Consider the following 26,868-nt stretch of genomic DNA (forward strand, 5'->3'; position numbering starts at 1 on the left):
TGGCTGCCCCCGTGGCTACACAGCAGCTTATTATATAAATTATAGTAGTGTTACTGTAGCAAACACACCAGTTTTACCAGTGCAGGGCAACAGTGCATTATATTTTTATTACTTTAAAGCTCTTTCATTTTTTAGTGTTACTGTTCCTTTAAAGCTCACAACAGCAGTTGTGCAGTTTTTTCTCTACCATTTATTAATGAAAGCCGGTGGCAAAAAGAAAAAAGTGTAAACAATATGGATATTATCATCCTATTTACAAAAGAGTTATTTTTAGCCTACTTCACCCAACTATTTTAATGGCTAAAAGAGTTCACTCATTTTTTTCAATAAATATTTTTTTCAAGGCATATATGTATGGGAAAAATTGTCATCATCAACCCTGAATTAGAAAGTAGTTGGTGAAAAATGTGAAAATTGTAATAAATTTTTTCCCACTCAGTAAATAAAAGTCACTTTTTTCACATGTTGATAAATCTGCGACAATGTATTTATTGGATGTGTTACCATTTTCAAACTATGTTTACATTCAATAAGGTCAGCTAGTAAATAAATATAAATATAACTTACATGACAATTTATTGAATGACCCACTGGTTGCTTTTAACAGACACAAAACCAGCCTGACAAAGTATTTTTGTGCTATTCATGTTACTAAATGGTTGCCTGTGGTATAATAACTTTAATGGGCACATTAATTAGAAAGCTCTAGGGCACCAATTTTATTATACACAGTATTTACACAGCTGGCGAAAATGGTGATAGAACCTGTTAAGTGTGGGGTAACAAAGCAAATTCCTGCAGGGTATTGTCTCACATACATCCAGACACTCCAGCGCAGGGACTCTGCATGGGAATAATAAGATTTATAATGATGTATAATAAAGTCTATGATGTTCTAGCAAATCAGTCATGGCTAAGATTGGCAGGTGGGTGAAATCTAGGGTTGGTGATTAAGCAAGTAGAGAAAAGGGCTGTTCAAACAAGGGCCCATAGTGGGGCTCTAGAAATGGATACGCAAGGTGCCAGATCACACTGTGCCAGTATGCACTGAAATGTCATCACAGAAACATAAAAAATGCACTCCATGGAGGGAATACCAGACACAAACATGAATGTTTAGTTTTGCAAAGTAGTCAAAATTAAACAACTATTTTCTGGAAATAACAGAAACAAACAAAAGAAAGTAACAAGTGCTCAGGGTTTGTTGCCATTCATTAAATCTTTGAATTCAAGTCCGCTTGGTCCATTCCACTTCCTGTTGTGAATCTAATGCAGTGTGCCTATTGACCCTGGAGCTGAAGACATCTCCAAAACATCTCCAAAACATAAACTCCAGGGTTCCCACAGCTGCCTGCGTCAATTGACCAGCAAGCTTGCACCTAAAGAATTGGCCAAACTGCTGGAAGCTCCAGCAACCAGAGTCAGAAAACTGCATTTTGCACACTGGGCCTTGTTAAGTAAATGAACATAAATAGTTGGCTCAGATGTAGACGAATTTGTGGGATATCTACTATAATCGCTAGCTTGCCAGAATTCAACACACTGAGGGACAAATTTAACAATTCTGCAAATCTCATCAAAATCTTGCTTTTTTCCCCAATCAACTCTGTTTCAAAAAATAAAAATCTTGCCACCTGAAATCTGCCAAGATTTACAATTTAAAAAAAAAAAAACTGTGATTAAATAAAAAAAACCGCAATCTAGATTTTGCTACAAATTGCAGCAGAATTGCAACTCAAAATTAAATACATTTGTCAAATCTTGGAGTCAGATTTGTCATTTGTGACAGAATCTCAGAGATGCTTAGGGCTGTACTGCATGCACTTGCTGCGTCTAAGGGATTTTCCTTTGGAAATGATTCAGATGGGTTATCTGGGTCCTAGTGAAAGTGACCCTAGTATGTTATATAAATGTTGAAGAGAACTTGAGTTTCTAGGCTGAAGTGCTAGGGATGGCACTCATGGAAATTCTGATGGCACTTAACTGACTTCATTATAAAAGTTTATAACAAATGCTCTTGTGAACTCATTTCCCAATATGTATTATTTCCATTCAGTCAATGCATTAAAACTACATTTTCATAAAATCCCTAAACACGCCAAATGTTGAAAAAGGGAATCCTGATACCGTTTATATTTTGGCAGCAAGATAACTTATCACAATTGAGTAAATATGCCAAAATCATGCAGTCTAGCAGTGATTATATTATTTAATAACAAAGAGGCAAGGCAGACGTATACTTTTATGGAACAATTGATGCTATTTATAATCCAATTATTTGCCCATAACAACAGTTTCAGAAAAACAGTGGAGTTTATACAGCTGAATCTGTATGGGATGGAGTGATCTCAATTAATAATTACAATTTCTCTAACCGGACAAAATTGAACATTAATGATGTAGAACAGTGCCCATCTCCAGGGAACAAGGGAACTTTCAGAATGACCTTTTCTTTGCTAAGAAGGTCTGTTTTCTCATTAATCACCATGGCTTATTCTATTAATTCAGTGGCAGAGAACTTTTCAGCTCTTGATTCTGACAGTGCTGCCGCCCACATCTAAAAGCATATTGTTGTAATTTCCAGCCTTGCCTGAGAACACCACAACTCAGATATGTTAAAACTTTTAAGATCTAAAGTGCCAAAGCTACAGTGGGAAACTTATTATAGCTAGGGTATTTACTGAGCACATTTGCTTTTAAAGGCTGCAGGTGGTATTTGAGTTAAGAGATGAGCCTTCAGCTACTTTAGAATCTGTTTAAATGTGCACTGTTTTCATTATGTAGTAATATAGGCAAATATTAGCCTCTGTCTCGTAACCCAAAGCAAATAATCTGCAATTAAGCTTTACACGCCCTATGCAATTGGAATAAAGAATCCAAACATTTGATTTCTACGTGTTGCTGGATTTGGACAAATTTTTGTCAATGTTATTATACTGTATAACCCCATTTTTGTTTGGGTAACACCAAGGGGAAATTAAGAGCAGGTGGCAAGTATATTAAGTATATTGTTAGAGTTTGTGTATTTCCACAAACCTGTAACCTCCAAATTGAACTGGAAATTTAATAAAGGCTTTTCTTTGAAATTCAGACTTTTCCCACAGTATTACTGAAGAAGGGTGAGGGAGTGTGTGAGCTCTGCAGTGACATTTTCCTAAACATGGAAAATGCACAGACCTGAATACAATGGCTGAACCAGCAGTGTCTTCTGCATAGATAATCCTAACTGTACATACCTCACTGGCTCCACATGCCTTGCTTTAAACACAGGTACTGGCACAATTCTACCATCTCCCCCCAAATCTACATCATGTAATATTCTTTAGTTCATCATTTGTAGTGCTTAATTACTTTACATTACAGAAACTGATTTTTTTATCCAACAGCATCTCTTGCAGCTCTTGCACCCAAGGCATTTGAACCTCAATAGGGTGTACTCCACTCTTCCTTGTATATATATATATATACATATACATACAGTCCAAAGCAAACCTGCACTCACATTTAGGTAGAAGATTTTGACTGAGAGGAGTCCAATGACAAAAGAATAGAGGATTAAAAAATTATTTTTGGGACTGATGTTTTGGCTAGAACACTAGCCCTTCTCTAAGTGAAGCACACAGCACACACACACTTGTGCCAGTATGTTGGGGGTATCCTTAATTGAGAAGGATCTGGGGATTTTTGTAGATAACAAGTTGTTTAAAATTCCAGGCAGTGTCATTCTGTGGTTACTAAAGCAAATAAAGTGCTGTCTTGTATAAAAAATGGCATTGACTCAAGGGAGGAAAACATAATTTTGCCTCTTTATAGGTCTCTGGTAAGGCCTCACCTTGTGTATGCAGTGCAGTTTTGGGCTCCAGTCCTTATAAAGGATATTAATGAGCTGGAGAGAGTGCAGAGACGTGCAGCTAAACTGGTAAAGGGCATGGAAGATTTAAGCTATCAGGTTAGACTGTCATGGTGGGGTTGTTTTCTCTGGAAAAATGGAACGGAGCTTCCATTCGAAGCAGCGTAGGTGGTTTTTCACGGTGAGGGCAGTGAGGTTGGGGAATGCCCTTTCTAGTGATGTGGTAATGGCAGATTCTGTTAATGCCTCTTGAACAAGCATAAAGTCCAAGTCTATTGTGATACTAATATCTACGGTAAGTATTGATGTTGGTATATATAGTTTATACATGTGAGTGTATAGATAGGTCAGTATAATGTGTGTCACTTGGAAGGGTTAAACTGGATGGACTTTGATCTTTTTTCAACCCAACTTAACTATGTAACTATTAATCTAGACAGGGCTTTGCAGATTATCAGTGCAGTTTCTAAGTAAAGACACCCCCTTGCACGCTACAGGAGAGGGGCTGCAACTGGGTCATTAATGTATATGGTAATACTCAACGGTGTCAGTATTAATTTATTAATATAATTTATTAATATGTCATTTTTATTCTCAGGAAATTGACTGCAGTAAAAATCAGGATCATAAATGTAACAAAGCCTTGTTGTGAGAGCATCCAAATGTGCAGTTATGGTTTCCCCTCCCACAGTACAAAGGCTACATATATTATAGTAGCAAAGAAACACTTTAACAGCAACACAGGAGAACATTAATTACAATACATAATAATGCCATAAGGCTTGTTAGAACCTGATTCCTAGAAGGGACTAAACATTTAAGGAAGAGATGAAGCTCGTTGTAGCGTGCATGTGGGCCATAGATCAACAAACTCATTACATGCAAGCAGCATTGTTCATGAGGCTGAGACCAGCATTCTTTCAGTGTTCTGCTAAGCCAAGAGCCTCAGTACAGTACAAAGTACATCATTACTGTTTTAATATACAATGAAAGTCTTCAACAAATATTTAGACACGTAAAAGCTGAGGTTTGCCCAAGAGCGAAGTAGGTTTCATAATCTTTTTATGAGATGTAAATTGCTATTACAGTAGCTGGATTAAGATTTTTATTTTATGAATTTTAATTTCAATATAGAAATTAGCTCACAGCTATCATTGATTCTATAGTAAATTCTCATTAGTGGTTTGCTTTGAATAGAAATATGTCATTCCAATCATTGCCAGGTATCTACGGGAACCCTGCCAATTAACATAATTTTAAATAGAAATAAAAATAAAAAAACAGTATGAGTCTCTCTGCTGCTAGTAGTAGTCAGCTCACCTTCAGCCAAACTTAGTTCCCACAATGCGTTGGATACTCTGGAATTCTCCTTCTTCACTAGTCCAGTAATCAAGGAGCATGCAAACTGCAAGGCATTGTGGTAACTGGAATATTGGCTGGAGGAGAGCTTCTCCTACATAGTATCAACAGGTATGCACTCAGCAGAGACATAAACTAACCCCATTAGGGTGATAATGATTGAGTCCTGGCCGTCATTTCCGAACAAAACCTGCAACTTACACCTAAGAACTGTAGGCAGAACTGATTATCTGCAGAAAAATAATATCAGAGAGTATGATGATTAATTCTAGGTTTCCATTCATGTCATTCATGATATGACTCATGTTAAAAGCAATATGTTAGAGAAAGAAAAAATTCTATTTTAAGTTGTCTTTAAAGTGGTGCTGATACTTTTTAGATAATTGCAGCAGTGGGTTCTTGTCATAAAGCATTACTTTGCTGTATAAAAATCAATTTTAACCTCACAACAGATATGAAACTTTTCAGTGCAATGTGTGCTTTCTGCTCTTTAGTACAGCATGCCAGAGTATAAGACTTTTATACTACTATAATGTTTTTTTTAATATTTAATTTTTTTGTTTTGTAACTTTCATGCTTGGAGTTTCAACTACTATCTGGTTGGTGTAGCTTAATTACCCTAGCAATGAACTGGCACTTTGTAAGTCAAAATGGAATATCAGTAGGAGAGGGCCAAAAAAGAAAGACAGGTAATTAAAAATAGGAATAACAATAAAACTGAACACTCACAGTTGATTCATTCATGGTTGCCAGTGTCAGTGGACCCAACAACAAATAACTGCTTTTACTTGCAGGCTGAAGTAGGCACAGTAGGAACAATAATTGGAAACCAATACAAAATACACAATGGAGACCAAATGAAAAGTTACTTATTAAAAGGTTCATTAATAACATACTAAAAATGTATATAAAAGTCAACATCCCCATTAAAATAAACATTAAAAAACTAAATGCACAAGCCAAGGGTACCTTTATGTCAATAATCCATAGCTCCTAAAAGTTAGGAAGTGTCACAGCAAAATTGCCAACTCCCATTCTTACCCGTATGTATAAATGCAAATGAGCTGAAAAGAATGTCCAGAGCACACAATAAGCTATAAGCAGTATAATGTGGAACTCTCACTGATAGTGGCATAATAATATTTTACTGTATGAGCAGCTTACTGCATTCTGATGGCTTCATCTCCAAGTCAAATACATTCAAACCAATTTTCTCGTAGTGCTTTTCAAAAAGTTTATCAAGCTGTTGGGACCACCCATTGTTGTCTCCTATTAAGGTAAAATAGAAAAATTCATATCAGTACACATAAAACATCTTCATATTAAAATTAAATTATATTTTCAATTATGTAATAATCAGCCTGGCTTTATAAAGGACAGATTGTAGGGCACTGGACAGTGGGGTTATAGTAGATGTAATATATTTGGATTTTGCCAAAGTTTTTGTTACTGGCCAGATTTTAACCAAAACAGCTATGTTATTACATAATGTATGTCACTGTTCCTTTCTGCACATTATACCATTTTACATCCCCAAAATATATGTTAAGCTAACCATTTATATATATAATATATGCTAAGATATTGCCTCCTTTGCTGTGGACTCTATACATTGTTTACTAAGCACAGCTGCTCAATCAAATGTTTAAAGTCAAGCTGGCAGCTATTAAATCATTTACTGCCATGTTACAGAGTCTGTTGAGCAAATGAAATGGACACTGCGAGCTTGTGCCAAAAGACATCATGTTTGGGAAAGCTGAAGCAGGTGCAGTGGCAGAAGACTGACCCTAGTAGGATTTCCATTAGTTGCTAATTAAAAGCACATTTCTAAGACTATAAACTATTTACATGTTTTATACAGATGATATGATCCATGGGGATGGAGACTAGGGGGCACATTTACAGAACATTTCTCATTATTTTATTTTAAAACATTCAAATAAACTCATTTCCACGTATGTCTGACACTTACTTAAAGGAATACTGTCATATATTTAATTTCGAAATTTCACATGGGGCTAGCCATATTCTTCATTCCCCAGGGTGCCACAGTCATGTGACACATGACCTGAAACTTCAGTCGCACTTTACTGCTAAGCTGTAAGTTAAAGTGATATCACCTTCCTCCCAGCAGCCAATCAGCAGAACAATGGGAAGGGAGCAAGATAGCAGCTCCCAGTAGGTATCAGAATAGCACTCAATAGTAAGAAATCCAAGTCTGGCTTTGGACTCCTTCAGTTACATACAGTGGCTTGCAAAAGTATTCGGTCCCCTTGAACTTTTCCACATTTTGTCACATTACAGCCACAAACATGAATCAATTTTATTGGAATTCCACGTGAAAGACCAATACAAAGTGGTGTACACGTGAGAAGTGGAAGGAAAATCATACATGATTCCAAACATTTTTTACAAATAAATAACTGCAAAGTGGGGTGTGTAATTATTCAGCCCCCTGAGTCAATACTTTGTAGAACCACCTTTTGCTGCAATTACAGCTGCCAGTCTTTTAGGGTATGTCCCTACCCGCTTTGCACATCTAGAGACTGAAATCCTTGCCCATTCTTCTTTGCAAAACAGCTCCAGCCCAGTCAGATTAGATGGACAGCGTTTGTGAACAGCAGTTTTCAGATCTTGCCACAGATTCTCCATTGGATTTAGATCTGGACTTTGACTGGGCCATTCTAACACATGGATATGTTTTGTTTTAAACCATTCCATTGTTGCCCTGGCTTTATGTTTAGGGTCGTTGTCCTGCTGGAAGGTGAACCTCCGCCCCAGTCTCAAGTCTTTTGCAGACTCCAAGAGGTTTTCTTCCAAGATTGCCCTGTATTTGGCTCCATCCATCTTCCCATCAACTCTGACCAGCTTCCCTGTCCCTGCTGAAGAGAAGCACCCCCAGAGCATGATGCTGCCACCACCATATTTGACAGTGGGGATGGTGTGCTCAGAGTGATGTGCAGTGTTAGTTTTCCGCCACACATAGCATTTTGCATTTTGGCCAAAAAGTTCCATTTTGGTCTCATCTGACCAGAGCACCTTCTTCCACATGTTTGCTGTGTCCCCCACATGACTTGTGGCAAACTGCAAACGGGACTTCTTATGGTTTTCTGTTAACAATGGCTTTCTTCTTGCCACTCTTCCATAAAGGCCAACTTTGTGCAGTGCACGACTAATAGTTGTCCTATGGACAGATTCCCCCACCTGAGCTGTAGATCTCTGCAGCTCGTCCAGAGTCACCATGGGCCTCTTGGCTGCATTTCTGATCAGCGCTCTACTTGTTCGGCCTGTGAGTTTAGGTGGACAGCCTTGTCTTGGTAGGTTTACAGTTGTGCCATACTCCTTCCATTTCTGAATGATCGCTTGAACAGTGCTCCGTGGTATGTTCAAGGCTTTGGAAATCTTTTTGTAGCCTAAGCCTGCTTTAAATTTCTCAATAACTTTATCCCTGACCTGTTTGGTGTGTTCTTTGGACTTCATGGTGTTGTTGCTCCCAATATTCTCTTAGACAACGTCTGAGGCCGTCACAGAGCAGCTGTATTTGTACTGACATTAGATTACACACAGGTGCACTCTATTTAGTCATTAGCACTCATCAGGCAATGTCTATGGGCAACTGACTGCACTCAGACCAAAGGGGGGCTGAATAATTACGCACACCCCACTTTGCAGTTATTTATTTGTAAAAAAATGTTTGGAATCATGTATGATTTCCGTTCCACTTCTCACATGTACACCACTTTGTATTGGTCTTTCACATGGAATTCCAATAAAATTGATTCATGTTTGTGGCTGTAATGTGACAAAATGTGGAAAAGTTCAAGGGGGCCGAATACTTTTGCAAGCCACTGTAAGAGTAGGAGAAACAATAGGTTATTTGAAAGCAGTTCTAATGTGTAGCACTGGCTCCTTCTGAAAGCTCAGACTCAGGCACAATGCACTGAGATGGCTGCCTACACACCAATATTACAACTAAAAAAATACATTTGTTGGTTGAAGAATAACATTTTAAATGGTAAAGTGAATTATGTAAACAGTGTAAGTAAGAAATAAACAGTATACCATAAAAATCCTAAAAGTATGCCTTTCAAAGTCAGAACTGAAAAAGCAGGAAAAGGTTGCAGAAAAGTAAAAAAAACTGCAACTTTTTTGAATTGTCACACCAAAACCTCTACCTTTCGAATTGTCACACACAAAAAAAAACAGCGTAAAAATCTGAAACCTCTGAAGTTTTGAATCAAAAGAAGGAACATCTGCCCCTGGCTTCTACATGATCTTGGAAAGTTTTAGCTGGAGAATTGTCGGATTCAGATTTTTAGCCATTGTTTTGCACAGTAAATAAACTTTTGACTTTAGTGTTAAAAAATCTGAATTGGAAAAAAAAATCAAAGCATTAGTAAATGACTAATGATCAATACCTATTTTAATTGCAGATGCTTATGTGTATGTAGCCTTAAAGGAGAAGGAAAGGTAAAAACTCAGTAAGCTTTATCAGAAAGGTCTATGTAAATACAGCCATAAGCACTTACAGAAACGCTGCACTGAGCCCTCCTTTTAAGTAAACATGTCGTTGGGGTATCTGACTTCCTCTCTCAGAAAAATCCTTAATTCTGTGGCCAGAGTCTGTGCAGTTCTTTCCTCTCTCCCCTCTCCTGCTCCCCTCTCCCTTAAGAATGCTAAGAACTCACTTCCCCCTCCCTTAGGAATGTGTGATCTGAGCTATAACAGCTAGATTGTAAGGGCTTCTAGGGCTCTTTACTCAGGTATGGTAATGCTTTCTGCAAAATTAATATATTGTTCTAGGTGGCACTAATGTGGCGAATCTATTGGCAGTAAAATGCCAAAATGACTTTCCTTCTCCTTTAAGTAGAATTATTGATATAAGCTCAATATTGGTGGTTGGCTAAGTTTTCCAATTGTAAATGTCCATATAGTTAATGCGCATCTTAAATGTTAAATAAGTTAATAATATATATATATATATATATATATATATATAGCAAGAACAAACGGAGCACACCCTATTGAAATTCAAATGCCCAGGGTGCTGGCTAAAAAATATAAAGCAAGAAAAAAGAGCTGCACTCACCAGGACTTGGCAAAAATATAGTAAGTTTATTTAAGCAAAGAGATCCAACGTTTCGAGCACCAACTGTGCTCTTCCTCAGGGAAAAAACCCTGAGGAAGAGCACAGTTGGTGCTCGAAACGTTGGATCTCTTTGCTTAAATAAACTTACTATATTTTTGCCAAGTCCTGGTGAGTGCAGCTCTTTTTTCTTGCTATATATATATATATATATATATATATATATATATACAATAAGTTCAAGAATGGACAGCACACACTTTAAAGTGCAAAAGGTATATTAAAAGATCAAATTCATACTGTACACAAAATGCTACGTTTCGAGCCCGGCCGGGCTCTTCCTCAAGGCATGTGGGCAGTAATTGCATATACAGATTCCCAAAGGAAGCTACTTAGTCTACTGAGTTATGAATGCGAACAGGGATGAAACTCTGTACTCTGTATATTTCATAAATGGTGTTATCACTGAAATGGGGATGGAACCCTGTACTATGTTTGTATAATATGTTATGTGGTCATTTCCTCTCTGTAGACTATAAGTAGCTTCCTTTGGGAATCTGTATATGCAATTACTGCCCACATGCCTTGAGGAAGAGAGCCCGGCCGGGCTCGAAACGTCGCATTTTGTGTACAGTATGAATTTGATCTTTTAATATACCTTTTGCACTTTAAAGTGTGTGCTGTCCATTCTTGAACTTATTGTATATGCAAGGATATCGGAACCTGTTGGGGACGTGCACCACATTTTGTTCTATTGCAGGGTGCTGTACTATTGCATAAAACAAGTGTATATATATATATATATATATATATATATATATAAAATCATAACTGTAGGCTTAAAATTAGTGTTTTTGTGTATATAATGTCAGTTATTTATATAATTTCCATATCCACTTGCAGCCTGCACGTTCCCACTTCTAGCTGTCTAGAGGCACTTGCTTATTATTAAGAAGAAGCCTAAGAAGGATTTCTCTAATAAACTTCCCTCTACTAATAGATTTATAGACGTACATCCTGCCTGCGCCTTGCAACTCATGCACACATAATGCTTTGCCAGCGTTCTTTTTTTTTTTTGTGACACACATCAATATGCCCTGTGATCATAAACTCTTCCTTGAACTTCTCATCTAAGCTTGACCCAGCTTGAATTACTTTTGCATTTTGTTTCAAATAGTGCCTCTTCAATCATCCGTGTCAAAGACACCTCCGTCAGTTTCCAAGTGGAAACCCTTCTGAGAAATAAATCCCATTTGTGCTAGGCAAGAGCAATACACTACCACACACTGACCTCTAATCCCTCTCATAAAACAATGACACACATGCCTGGCTGCAATTTTGGATTTTAAATTGGGAGATGCAATTCACGTAATTCTACCAAGGTGATCTTCCGTTGGATGTTTAATTTTGGTAGATCTGTTGTTTGTTTGGTAAACTGTTAAAAGAATAAACTTCTATCAGTCTGTATGTTTGTGATAGCATCCTTGTCTTTGGGAATTTAATCTGAATCTGTATTATTTCTCTGCACAATACATTTTTTATGACATTTATATTTTAATAAAAGAAACAGGTTACATGGCAATTCTTATAACATCTTTCTTTTTCTGTATTAAACACATATACTATACTAGTAGTTCTAAATAAATAAAGTTATACATTCAATTATATAACAGTTGCATTTTGTTTTAATAATAGCATTTGTTTCATAGCAGTGGCAGTTCACCTTCTAGGGCTTTTTTTCAGAGGAAACATTGCGCATATTTCCAGTTAGATGCTCTTATCTATTGTTATAGTTATTGAGATATTGGAGGGTTTATTTATGCAGCTTGGTGCTTCATTTGTGCCTCATGGTGTGCTGCACTTGCATCCAGGTAAACAATAAATGGGCCCCTTTGGGTTTATCTTTTTTTCTCTTTGCATTGGACAGCATGCTAGTGAAGAAATACTGAGATTTATTTAACCCCTTACCCACCCCAAATCCATAATCCTGCTATACAGTTACTTACATGGTAGTAATCTGTTAAACCTCCACTCTTGGCATATAGGCAGCCCCCCCAATATAAAATAAATAATTGTGCGTAGCTCTCTACAAGGCCCTACAGAAAATGGCACATCTCCCTGCCTGCAGAAAAGGTGTGAAACCTGTGCACACATATGTGCAGTAGACCGGGTACCAATACCACACTGCCACCAAGAACACATGATAAAAGGTTAAATTACCTTGTAATATGCTTGCAATGCCCCACTACGGGACTCTATGCGGGAGAAACAGGACAAACACTGTGCCAATGGATGAACTCCCGGTTCAACATAAGGCATGGCAACACAGATGTCCCAGTGCAGAACACTTCTGCGGTAACAACCACTGCATCAAGGATCTTCGGGTCACAATATTAATGGATAACTTCCAGACTCAACAAGAGCGAAAGGAGTGGGAATTTAAACTGATGAAGAATTTCAACACCCTGGAGTGTGGCCTGAACAGATATGACTTTAACTAAGAGATCTGCCACATAGAAAAACACATCCAAGGACAATTTACATCTCAAAAGACAGGCTGACTACACTTCACAACAAGGTGCTAATTGCACTTGTATGTGCATCTTTGGCAGAATGAAGCTAAATTGTGCATTCTAGGAGACATCCATATCTGGGCCAAAATATGATTTTGTATTTACATGTCATAATTCCCATTTGTAGTTTATTCATTACAGTTTGATATGGACGTGTGAAGTGGATAAAATCTGGATCTACTTGTTATCCAACCTAGTGGACTCTTATCTCTTTACTTTGTTCTTGTCCCTCCCACATGGGCACTCATTTGTTAACCCCACCCTATTCTGTCTGTGTATAAATGTCTTCTATTAGAGTTTCATTTAATGTAACATCTTTAAGCCTGAAGAAGAGATGTAATACTATCATCTCGAAAGCTTGCAATTTTGACTAACTCAGTAAATAAAGTTAGAAAAAGTATGTATAGCGCTAAAATAATTATGTCTCAGCAGCTAAATCAATAACTTATGGTCAGGGTGAAAATATAAACACCTCTCATAGCTCAGACATTTTATTTAGCAAGAAATCCATGCAAAATATTTATTCTTATCAAAATTCATTATTGTTCAGTATAATGCCACCTTTAGACATACTTGAAAATGTATCATTTTAGAATGAAGGCTGGAGTTAGTAAAATTTCAATGTTTGTGGTTTAAACAGTAATCACTGTAGCATTACCTACAATAAAATTAAATATATTTACTCTATAGAAATCAAGTTATTAGGCATATTAAAGTACCACTGACTCAAACAATCCAACTATTATGTTATAAAAGAGATTTCTATGGCTGCTCTGTTTGCAGAGACTATAGAGCAATGGACCATAGTGCCAGTTAACACAGTATGTGTGATGGTGGGGGTTTACTAAACATCAAAGTAGGGTTGTATGTGAGAAAAAATTTAGATTTCAAATTATTTTCTAAAATGCATTTGTCAGTGTGCAGAGATATACAATTGCAGGCTTCTCTTTGAAGATTTAAGAGAAAAAAGAAAATAAAATGTAGTAGATAAAGGAGAAAACTTTAAATGAGAAGAAAAGGCATTTTAGCATTTTACTACCAATAGATTTGCCACATAAGTGCCACCTACAGCACTATAGTTACTCTGCAGAAAACATTATCATTCCTTAGTAAACAGCCCTAGAAGCTTTCGCTGTTTGTTTAAGATTGCAGTTGCCATTTTAGCTTGGTCTTCATAGCATCCTGCTGTAGATCTAGAGGCTGGTAGCTCAGAATAAACATTCCTAAGGGAGGGGGGAGTGAGTATTATGAATTCTTCTTGGAGGGCAGAGCAGGAGAAGGGAGAGAGAGAGAGCTGCGCTCTCAGATACCGAAGAACATGTTTACAAAAAAAGAGACTAGAAATCCTGTGTTTCTTTTCATAGAGGACTGTGAGTGCTTATGGCTGTATGTATACAGACCTGATAAAGTTTACATAGTTTTTAAATTTCCTTCTCCTTTAAAGGGTGAATGTACTATATGTCGCGAATGGAAAAATCGCAACAGTACAAAATTTTACCTTTGTGATACATTTTGCATTTGCACGACAGAAAAAATACAGTTTGAGAACCCTTTGCAAGTCTTGTAAAACTTCTTAACTTATTTTTGCATTACAATTTAAGCCATATTCAAGCAGCTATTAAACACTTGCAATGTAATAAATGTTTAGTTAACAATATTTCAGTACTAGCTGCACTAAACATTCACAAACATTTTACACACTGCTTGCAATTTTTATTACAATCCCCCTTAAGCATCTTCATTTTCCTTTTTTGTTATAAGGTCATTGTAAACTTGGCAACTCTATGGAATGTTACATTCTGTTGTCTTTCAATTGTCTTATTTTTTGTTGCAATGCCTTAACTTGGACTGAGTTGGACAGAGCAATAAATATGTTTACAGGGAACATGATATTTCTCTATCTTTACTCTTTTTATTTCAAGACTTCTTAAATGTTATTATTCTTTGTTCATTCAGTTTTTCTTTTACATTAAATAAAATCTCTCTCTAAATGGCAGTTTTTAAAACTGGTGTACTGTACATTATAAGATCCATTTGTTTGTCAAAGTCACCAATGTATGGATCTTTCCCTGATATTACCACCAAAGGTAGGCAATATCAGGATTATCCAATTATCTGGCCCTAGGTCCGAATGATTGGGTTACAATGACAGGGATACAGGCTGTTGAGGCGAGGAGACCACATCAACGAGCCAAGCCAGTCCTTAATCCAATGGGAAAATAAGAAATGCTTGCGCTACATGATTTTCGGTCAGATATAGGCTAGTCAGAGGGCCCCATACACAGGCAGATAAGATGCTAAAATAATGTGAAGCTTAAATTTGCCTGTGTATGGCCACCTTTAGTTTTGGGTGAGGGTTAAAATGGTACAAGGTGCAGAAATATCTTCTATAATCTCTTCTATTGTTTGATTTATTGCTTTGATCTTAATATCACGTTTCCTGTTGTTGTAAGTACTCCTCATGTCTTTGCTGGCCTGATCTTTATGTAAGGAAAACATTGTCTCAGCTTCTTCAAGTCTGGCGACGTGCCTTATATAATGGTACACAGCGATGCATACTTACTGCTAGCATAATAACTTCTTGGTTATTTATTCTGCGCATCATTCCAGCCTTTGTTTTTTGTAGCATTGGCTTATTGTGCCAGGCGGTAGATGGTTCTATACAGAGTAGTAAGTTTGGCTTAAGAGATTGTCTTAAGAGCTGGCAGTATATATGACTGTACATATAGTGTGTTTTATCAGCTTGCTTGCTTAGATGTTCTTTTTCCCCTCAAAGCGCATAATCTCCAAAACAGTAGACAACCTACAGATTGTTACTAGAATCCAGGTTTCTTTGCTTATGAAGTGTTGCTCACAGTGTGATCCTTTCTTTGAAACAAGACTTCTATTCTCAAGCTATTTTAAATCTGTATGACTGTGGTGTCTTTGTGGTTTGTGTACTACAAATAGGTCATCTTCCCTGCTTGTGATGAAGGGTCCAACTAAAGCTTTAGGTTTTCCTTGTTTGAAAAATCAGTATTTGAAATGGGCTTTCCCTTTGGTAATTTCTTTCACTGATGATTTGCAGTGAAAAGTCAAATGTTCATTAGGTTCAACCCTTCAGTGTATCTCCTGACATCACTGACCCACTATTGCTAACTGCATGCCTTTACCTCTGTATGTATATATACAGTATAGGGGATGGGAGGGGGTTACACCTAAATGACTTCCCCTTTCCAGCACTACCTAAGCTACTTAAACAGGGAGTGCTCTATTCTTGGGGGCAACTGCCTACACTTGTATTAATAGATTTAGGCTGGTAGGCTGGAAGGGCAGATTGTGCCTTGCCCTTCAGTTTTTAAATAACCCATTTTTACAGTGCCATGACTGTAATTCATATGGGAAGTACAGTCAGCCAGTCTGTGTCTGAAATTATTACCATTGGCAGGTATTATCAGGAATTTCCAGTTCTGCTTATAGTAAAATGGTAATAATTGTCATTTATAGGCACGCAAAAGTAGCACAAAAACAACTTTAAAAATAACACATTTTTTTTAAAAATAAAATGTTTTTTAGCAAAATGAAAAAGCAACGCGAACACCTACAGACTAATATTTTCTGCTTGACATTCTTTTATCAGTAGTTTTGTTGACAACAGCAGTAATTCTGAACATTACAGATAGTCATGAAAAAAAATATCTGAGAATTGACTGTGACATAATTAGGGCAAGCGGAGGATGTCTAGTGCCAATTTATTTATATCCTGGGAAGAACACAAAGTTCTGTAAATAGTTTGGACCACCACTTCTAGAACCACGTAATTCTTTAGTTCATGTAATTATTTTTTTTTTGTCACAGTTTTCATGTAGTTGAATACATCACAATTATTTATAAATCCTTTTTGTATAGATTACAGAGATGGCCAAACTGCCACCATCATCACCATCCCAAAAGCTGTAGCAGACACAGGTGAAATGCTGCAGGTTGCAAACTTCTGGATACTATAGGAATTGTTAAACTGCAGGGGACTGAATAAAACTAGTTCCCTGCAATATACACTTTTAAGATCTTAAGGGGGAAATGTAAGAAGTTGCAATTGGAATAAAATTGCACAAGAAAAAAAATGCACATTTTGCAATGCAATATTCTCTTATGAGATTTATTACACTGCAAATTTTTAACACCCATTTAAAGGCTGCATTTTTTTGTGACATAAGAACGACTTTTTCAGTGAGTTATTACATAAGCTGTGCGCTTTTGCAAACTATAAACTGCAAAACCTTTCTTTCACTGCCACATGGGGGTTGGTAAATCATTTCTGAGTTTGCTATATTGAACTCACGCAAATGTAAAAACTGTTCAAATAACCCAATAATTGTTTTGCATTTTTTTCAGTTAACAATTTACATTATGTTACATTTACATTCTATGATTAATATTCAAATTCATCTGCACCTATGATTAAATAGGGGAAATCAGAGTGATGCCATTAATTAGTCTATCTTCAGTCTGTACATTTATTGTACAGCGATTCAACATATGTTGGTGCTTTATAAATACAGATTGATAATAATAATCACAATTTTTAGAGTCAGCTCCGAAATCCCTCTTAAAGCTTTATATTGTGCATGTACCGTTAATGGCCATGGTCCATAGCAGAAACTATAGGAAGAAAGAATACAGCACCTTCATGAATAAAAGCACCTTCATTCCAAACACATGGCGCAGATCCTAGATATCAGCAACATTGTTTTTTTTCACTAATAATGTATCTTTAGTGATGAGCAAATCTGTTGCATTTTGCCTTCTCCAAAAAATTAGGGAAAATGCTGAAACAAACTTTTTTTGACGTGGCTGAAACTGTTTGTTATACAACCATGACTTTTTTAATCCGATCACGACTTTTTTGACACAAATTTTGCAGCCTTTTCACCAAAAAATTCACCAATGCCGAAATGCAGAATTTCACTGTGAATAAATGCCTGCCGAAAAAATGTGCTCATCACTACCCATCTTCACCATTTTTCACTCAAACAATGTTTCTGGCAAACTTATATGTTGTTGTACCAACTATAACCCTATATACACCAACTGCATCTCACATTCAGTGTATTAGTAACTCACACAATGTTTCAGTGCCATTTAGCTGCTTAGTTCTCTAAATCAATCTGCAGAGTTAATGTTCCCACTTATGCTGTGCCTTTGCACACACAACATATTTTGTGTGAAAACATAACTGATAACACATATGAGGCCTATTATAAAGAATGCTCGGGATCTGGGGTTTTCCGGATAAGGGATCTTTCCATAATTTGGATCTCTATACCTTAAGGGGCAGATTTACTAAAACTCTAACATTTCTCTTTTTTTTATTTTAAAATTTGAATAAACTAGTTTCCACAAATGTCTTACATTTACTATCTGTTGTTAAAACTGTTGTTTTGCTTCCAATAAGGTTTATTTATGTCGTTATCAAGTAAAAGGTACTGTTTTGTTATTAAAGGGAAAAAGTAAATTATTTAAAAAAAACTCCATAATAATATTTGATTATAGTGGAGTTTATGGGAGATGGCCTTTCCATAATTCTGAGCTTTCTGGATAATGGGTTTCTGGATAATGGGTCATACCTGTATGGAGAAAAAGGAAATCATTTTTTAAAAATGTGAATCCTTTGATTAAACTGGGGTCTGTGGGAGATGGCCTTACTGTCATTTGGAGCTTTCTGGATAATTGCTTCCCAGATAATGGATCCCAAACCTGTACTTATTGGGCCCACCCATGTCTCTATACACACTGCTTTTAAAAGAGGCCATGAATAGGAATTTTTTGTTGACTTGGATCAAAGGAACAAGGATGAAAGAGGGATATTAGTGGAAAGGATGGCGAAGGAATACAGATATTTAATATGAGATGGATTGTAAAAGGGTTTCTAAGGACTTCTTATTTGTAATAACGGATGAAGGAATCCATGAATCCATTAAATCAGTGCTGTCCAACTGGCGGCCCGACCCCCCTCTGTGTGGCCCCCCACCTGTCTGGCTGCTTTGATGGCTTACTCTTGTGTAAACTTTAAATGGTATCAGTACTGTGATTAACTGGCCCCCTGCATGGTTTCACCTCAGATTCAGGCTGTAATCCCTCAGTATTGTTTAAATATGTAATCCCCTGTGTTGTTCACACCTTTTAATCTCTGCATTGTTCACCCCCTGCAGTGTTCACACCTCAGGCTCAGGCTGTAATCACTCCCATTGTTCACTTCTTCACACCTCAGGAGCAGTAGAAACCCACAAATAATCCCTGCATACTACAAAAAGAACATATACTGAGGTGGTACTGCAATTAAAAAGTTTTTTAATATATAGTTATTGTGCAGACTGTAGGAGCAGTGCCAGCATTGTGTCACTGTAGGCTGCCTGTGTGTGCCATACACACAGGTAGCATAGGGCAAGCAGAGTATGGCACACACAGGCAGGGTAGGGAAGGCAGAGTATGGCACACACAGGCAGAGTAGGGCAGGCAGAGTATGGCACACACAGGCCAAGTTTGGCACAAACCAGCCAAGAATGGCACACACAGTGAAAGTATGGCACACGCAGGCAGGGTAGGGAAGGCAGAGTATGGCACACACAGGCAGGGTAGGGAAGGCAGAGTATGGCACACACAGGCAGGGTAGGGCAGGCAGAGTATGGCACACACAGGCCAAGTATGGCACAAACCAAGAATGGCACACACAGTGAAAGTATGGCACGCAGGCAGGGTAGGGCAGGCAGAGTATGGCACATACAGGCAGGGTAGGGAAGGCAAAGTATGGCACACACAAAGGCAGGGTAGGGCAGGCAGAGTATGGCACATACACAGGCAGGGTAGGGCAGGCAGAGTATGGCAGGTTTTTGCTGTACTACAACCATTAATATGGGTATGGTCATGTGATAACATGGGTGTGGTTTCAAGTGGGTGCAGTTTCAAAAAGGGGAGTGGTCAAAACTGGCTTCCATTATCGGCCCTCCACCACGTAGGTCGGAAAAATTCCGGCCCTCGGTACAACAGAAGTTGGACAGCACTGCATTAATAGATGTAAAAGGAAAAGCAATGGAGTTAAAAAAAAACCATTATTAAAGAACTACTAGTAAGGTGGAATGGGAGTTGCAGGTATAAGATGAAAATGAAGAACACTTTCTTATAATCATAAATAATTGATTTTAGAATTTTTTTCTCCACATTCAGAGAGCATATATAGGGGAAAAGTTTAAACTTTCATGTCAGAACCTTTGTTAGGATAAAGTTTTTTTGCTAAATGTAATGTTAAAATCTTCCATGAAGTTTTATTCTGAAATTTGTCCACTAGGAAAAGGTCCACAGACAAGATCCACAGATATAAATGCTTTAGCTTAAAACCACCCAGTCTAATACAGTCTACTCTAGATAATCACTAAGTGGAAAAAAAGTACATACTCCAAATGTGCTAAATCAGTTTTTTTGTTTCCAACAATTAAGGTCATGCCATGGTGTGTATTGTGAAACATTAACTTACATAATTGTGTCTTTTTTTAGCTAAAGATGCATAATGTTGAATGTTTAAATGGGGGGAAAAAATCTCACTTTTTATACACTAATTGCTTACAGGAATTAATGGAACATGAAAATCATGGTGTACAAGTCTTCCTCTATTGTATAAGATCACTAAAGCATTCAACGTGCATACGTTATTTCACTATGTCTCTGAACCTTCCTATTATGCCTGTAATGGATGTTTCCCTAATGAGACACCCATGGCGTGCAAACAAGTCTCATTACATCGCCTTTATGTCTGGGACAAGGGCAATCCAACAGCATCTTCTTGTGCCAACACAATTGTCCTAGATTACAGGACTCTTGGCCTGTCAGCAGCTCTCTGAACACTGAGATAATTGTCACTCATTTACCAGATTAGTTCACTTTACATAAAGGAAATGTATGGGTTATTTATAACCCTGGCACTGATTACAATAAGGAAGTATGGATGTATGTACAGATTACAATCAAAGCTTAGTGCCAAGAATCACAGGAGGAATAATCCCTACCTTACAGTCTAAGTATAAAACTTTTGATTCCACCTTGCCATAACAGTACTTATTGCAGACTGTCTTTCTCAGTCTATTTATACTGCTGTATATTGATCAGTATTGTTTCATATAAAGTGTTTCAGTACAGGTAAACGGTCTATTATCTGGGCCAAAACTAAGATCACATAAGTTCTGAAGAGATTTTCAGGCCAATCAATAAATATCTGGCCCAGCACTGACAAGTAAGTATTAGCTTGTGCACAACCAGGATAACGTATTTATTTTTCAGATCATTATTTTAATAAACATTATCTTACAAATAAAAGAAATGCTGTTAGTGTCCCTGCATTGCTAAATAAGCACATCTCTTCTCGACCTACTTTTATTAAAAGCCTGTCATCCTTTAGATTCCTGTACTCCCCTACCATTTATATCCAGAAGCAGGAAAACCACAGAATTTAGCTGGATGATAAGTTATTAAAGTATTGGGTACAAAAGGTCATTTCATGCAAACCTGGTTTCCTGGCTTAGTGGCACGCTATAGCAGAGTTATACAAATTACACTGCCTTACTGTTCATAAAGGGGACCTGTCACTCTAAGAAATAATTCCACATAATTTTCTAGCAAAATGAACTTTACTTACACTATATAAATTCATCACAGCACGCTGGCAGGTGCCATTTTGTGGACACTGTTATTGGTCATGTTTTGTATCATCTCAAAATATGGTGTATGCACAGAATGGATACACAATTAAAGATGGTAAGGAGGGAGGGGGGATGAAAAGATGCAGTGACATCAAGGAAGGGCAGAATGGAAAGTAAAAGTTATGGCCTGCCCCCCTGTATGCCTGAGGCATAGAGGTGGGTCAGGCAATATATGATTGACAGGTGAGATTTTAAATATATAATTATAACAGGTATGAGTGTTTTAAAAATGTTGGTTTCATGTTTAATTTGCAAAGGACATTAATTAAATATATAGGTATATGCATTATCCAGAAACCTGTTATTCAGAAAGCTCGAGATTATGGGAAGGCCATCTCCCATAGAGTCAATTTTAAGCAAATAATTCAAAATTTTTAAAAATGATTTCCTTTTTCTCTGTAATAATAAAACATTACCTGGTACTTGATGGTAACTAAGCTGCATGAATCCATATTGGTGGCAAAACAATCATATTGGGTTTATTTAATGTTTAAATGATTTTTAACAGACTTAAGGTATGGAGACCCAAATTACTATATGAAAAATTCTAATCCAAAAAACCTCAGGCCTCAAGCATTCCAGATAATAGATTTGATATTTGTAGAATAAAAGAACAGTTCTTACAAGTTATCATGTATTATATGTGTTGTTTATGGAGATAAGAGATAAGAGATACAATAAAGCAGTTTCAAAATCAGTTATGTCTAAAACCTACTTTAAGATCCAGAACAATCAAAATATTATCATCTTTGTTATTTATAGGTCAGATCTATGCTTTCATTTTTATTTTTTCCCTGAAATATTTTTTCTTTATTTCTTTTAACACATGAAATTAGTCGGGACTGTAAATAAGACACAAATTTTTATTTGAGTTTAAAATATATATATTTCAGCTACGTGCTTGGTGTGCTATAGATATGGAAAGGGAAACTAGCATGTAGGGGATTCTAAATAAAACTAGAAACATTTAATAAATTTAATATTTTAGTGCATGATGAAAAGAAACAAATATTTGAAAATATTTTAAAAGATGGCACTTTTCCTGATTTTGCCCGAATTATTAGTATTGAGTTATCACAACCAGAAAAGCATAAAATACCGAATGATATAATTATGTATCACAATGTAAATAAAGATATAATATAGTTTCGATTAATCATTGTAAAAATCAGTAGTAATTGTGCACTTTCAATGCAGGGGCCATGTATACACATATCTCTAATCATTCATTCTTCCAGGACTATCCTGCAAGTGCATGTTTACTACTTTTTTACAGTAAAAATTGTATATTACACAAGAGGGCATTCACTTCTCTTTTTATTTAAAGTATTACTGAACTTTGTATTTTTGTATAAATTGCTCTAAACTATCGTTTATTCATTATCCATTTTCATATGATTGTTGTGATGCTGATGCTGCATGACTTATTTATCTCCTGTATTGTGTTATAATTTGTGCTACAGAAAACAGATATTTTATCTAAAGGAAACTGTCCACTATTTTTTAAACAGTACATAGTTATCATGATGAATCTTATCAGGAAATTGCTTCTGTACCTATAATTTCAGCCACTTTATTTATAAAGCACCACAAGGGTAGGCAGCGCTGTACAGTCTTACAAAATACAAAATTACACACAGGGTGGACAAGTGTTATAATAAATACAATAAATATGTATAAATGCACAGGGAATAAGTGCCATGTGGTATGAGACACAGTAGGATGGAGGTCCCTGCCCCGTAGAGCTTTCAATCTAAGTGGTTGGGTAACATACAGGAACAAATTGGAAGGTAAGAGTGCACTAGGTATGGGCATTTGCCCTTAAGTGCAGGACTACTATGAATGCACTCATACACTAAATAAAGCTTTAAACCAATCATGTCTGAAACTGGAAGGCTGAATTCCTAACTTTAAAATTCAAGGTTTTGAAAAATGTAGCTGGACTATTTGTGGCATTTTGGGATCTGCCACATGTAAAAGAACTTAAGAAGCCCATGGGGGGGGGGTCAAGGAAAACCATATCTATAAAGCTGTAAAGGACAAACCACATATAAGTACAATAATTTTCCACCGTACCTCCCTCTTATCAGTATATATAAGGGATTCTTCATCCGCACTCTGCCTCGTAGCACAATGTAAAGGGGGACAAAACCATTCCCCTTTGAATAAGGAGCTTCTCAGGCAAGATAAGGATAAACAAGTTTATTATACTGATATGGAGTTGGCTAAAAACATTTCCCCCCATAAACTGCATATTTTAATGAAAGCCTTATCTGAGACAAGGGGTCCACTAATGTTGGACAAAGGGGATGCTTAGGACATTTATTGTGCCACAAGATGTGTTTTATGCTATAAACCATCTGTTTCATGTGCAAGAATAATGATTGTGCTTTGGCACATTGTTTCTTGGCAACACATGAAGACACCAAGAGACAAAGTGATAAGCATTTCCACCTGTTTAAAAGAATCTTTATTATTCATCAGTTTAGAAATATCGTGTAAGATATTAAAGTTTGCCACATAGTAAGGAATTCAGGTTTTTGATTCACAGACTTCATCTTCATCTTTGCTGTTTTCCCTCAAGAGCTGATTTCACTAATGATTACTCACAACAGCCAACTGAAAAATGAACACAGGCTTAACTACTTGTAATTATTTATTGCAGGACCATTTTTTATTTAATCAGTTTCTAAAAATAAACAGCCAGCTTTCTCTCCTATAGCAGATGTGCTCCCACTGTGCTGGTGCTTTGAAACAAAGGGCTTATACACGGGCATTTCATACTATGGCTTTACATACGGCATATTTATCTGGAAAAAAGAGCTCCACTCCAGTTTGTATTTGCAAACCATAATAACTGGGAGTAGTGTAGATAGGGGAAGGAAAAACAAATAACAAAACCTACCGCAATATTAATAACACTTAGTACAAACACCAGGGTGCTGCAACATAATTCAGTGTGTGTCTACAACCTTAGAAAGTCTATGTACAGATTTATGTACACTTCTGAGATCATATCAAACAGTCACTTTCTCCAGAATTATAATGCAGATCGTGAGATGAACATTTGCAATACGAAGAGCTGATTTCTGTGCTTGACTTGTGTATCCACTCACTGCTGCTAGGAAGTGATGTTACACCTGACAGGTTTCGCTGCGGACAACTTCTTTGGAGGTTGCTTTCTCTTTAATTTTACTAAATTGAATGTTTTGCAAGTTTATCTTTGGTGTACATTATTCCTGTGAAGCAAGTTATTGTAATATTTTCTGCATTTACATCAACATTTTTTTTTAAGTTTTATTTTTCTCTGCCACAACTGACTGGCTTTCCTAATATCATTATTTCACCTTCTATGAGAAAAAAGCTAAATTGTGGTTTGAACCTATATTGGTTTGAATTGAGCCTGTTTTTTTAGTATATAAGAAGAAGAAATAAGGGAGGAATGTAATTTAAACAAACCTCAAGTGGATTCCAAAAATTAAATAGATTTAGTGAATTCGGTAAATTAATTATCCTAACTGGCTTAAAGGATAATTAAGATATATTCAATGATTAGCTCAGAATTTATTCCCCAATATACGTTAAAGCAATAAAGATTATATATATATACCCAATATCAGACTAGGCCCGGGTGTTCAAACCCCAAGCCCGACGCAAGGTTCAAAAAGATCACTCAATCATATAGGGGTAAGGAAATCCAAATAGCTCACCAAACGTCCGTGGTGGTCCGGGTGCTCGAGGCCCCGAACCCGCAGCTAAAGGGAAAATTCTCCAAAGTGGAACATAGGACATCCAGCACACCGGACTCGTAGAACTGCTAAAAACCAAAGTTTATTTCTCCATGTTTAAAACAAAAGAACGCCTGACGCGTTTCGTGTCCTTTAGGACACTTAATCATAGGCAAACATTAGTGGGTGGTAGTAAGCTTAAATAGAGCAAACAATATGACGTAAAAAGGAGGTAAGGCTAGGATAAACCACGCCCTCACCTAATATTTAAAAAGACAGACATGAGAAATAAATCACAAATAAACAAATATTCTTTTTAGCAGAGTTCATCTAGGCTAACACCCTCTCTAGGGTTAATAATTAATTGTATAAGTAAATGTTTAAATATAATACAGGATCAGTATCGGAGATTAATGAATAAAATTACATAAATAGATAATAAATAGTGCACGCGTAAATATACATATAGATAAATAAATAAGTCAATAGAATTCATTATAAAATCCATTTCATCAATACGTGCATATATTGAATAATTATTCATACTAATATTGGAGCCACAAAGGACTTCTACAAAATCTCCCTCTTTGATGAAGGTGAGTTATAGTTAAACATAGCAACTAACGTCAAAGATAGAGTTTAGGCCGACAGGGTGGCGTGTATTGAGGATAAAGATCCACTTCATTTCTAAACGTAACAATTTTGAAAGCCTGTCAGAGTCTCTTTCATCCACTAGTACTCTGTCAATCACTTGTATTTGTAACATAGAAATGTTCGACTCGCAACAAAGTTTGAAATGCCTTGCCACAGGACTTTTATCATTATTAGCAATAATGTGTCTGATATGTTCCCGCATCCTATTCTTTAAAGGGCGGGTAGTGCAACCTACATACTGAATGTTGCAATTAACACATGTCAAAAGATAGACAACAAACTGCGTGTTGCAATTTGCATAAAAGGACATATCGAATGTTCTTCCGGTCACTGTACTGCGGAAGCTAGTTGATTGCTTAATATAAGTACAGGTTATGCATTTTCTTGCACCACAGATATATGTTCCCTTTGTTTCTAACCAGGTCTTTTTTCTTTTTGTAGATTGTGAGCAACAAAGGGTAGGGGAGAGAGCATTACCTAGAGTAGGAGCCCTTCGTGCTACAACCCTACATCCATCTCTTAATAGTACGGCTAGATCAGGGTCGTTATAGAGTACCGGGATGAGGCTATTTACTATATGTTTAATGCGATAAAACTGGTTGCTAAAACTTGTAAGTTGTTCCCCTGATATTCTTCTCATTTCCATTTTTTCTCTCATTTCTATTAAAAATGGGCCTTTCTCTCTGATCGTTATCATAATTGCTGTTACATTCATTGTTTTTGCCATTTTTATTATTTTTATTGTTATTATCGTTATTATTCATAAACTCAAGTGAGCATCTATTTCCGGGACTGGTAACTCCCATTTTCCTTGTATTACTAAGAAGATCTGATCTCCTACGGTATAATGCTTTTGTAAATGCCACCAATAGGGATCGAAGAGTATAAC

The 26,868-nt window shown here is 36.7% G+C and overlaps 1 protein-coding gene across 1 annotated transcript in view; it reads right to left on the reverse strand.

Moving 5' to 3' along the window:
- The window catches only part of rxfp1 (relaxin family peptide receptor 1), a 134,431-nt gene that overhangs the window by 46,063 nt on the left and 61,500 nt on the right, over nucleotides 1-26,868 (reverse strand). The window contains exon 3 of the mRNA XM_031895472.1: nucleotides 6,374-6,478. Coding sequence (XP_031751332.1) covers nucleotides 6,374-6,478 — 105 coding nt within the window. The remainder of the gene's footprint in view (nucleotides 1-6,373; nucleotides 6,479-26,868) is intronic.

This window comes from Xenopus tropicalis, chromosome 1 (genome assembly GCF_000004195.4).
Source record: "Xenopus tropicalis strain Nigerian chromosome 1, UCB_Xtro_10.0, whole genome shotgun sequence".
NCBI lineage: Eukaryota > Metazoa > Chordata > Amphibia > Anura > Pipidae > Xenopus > Xenopus tropicalis.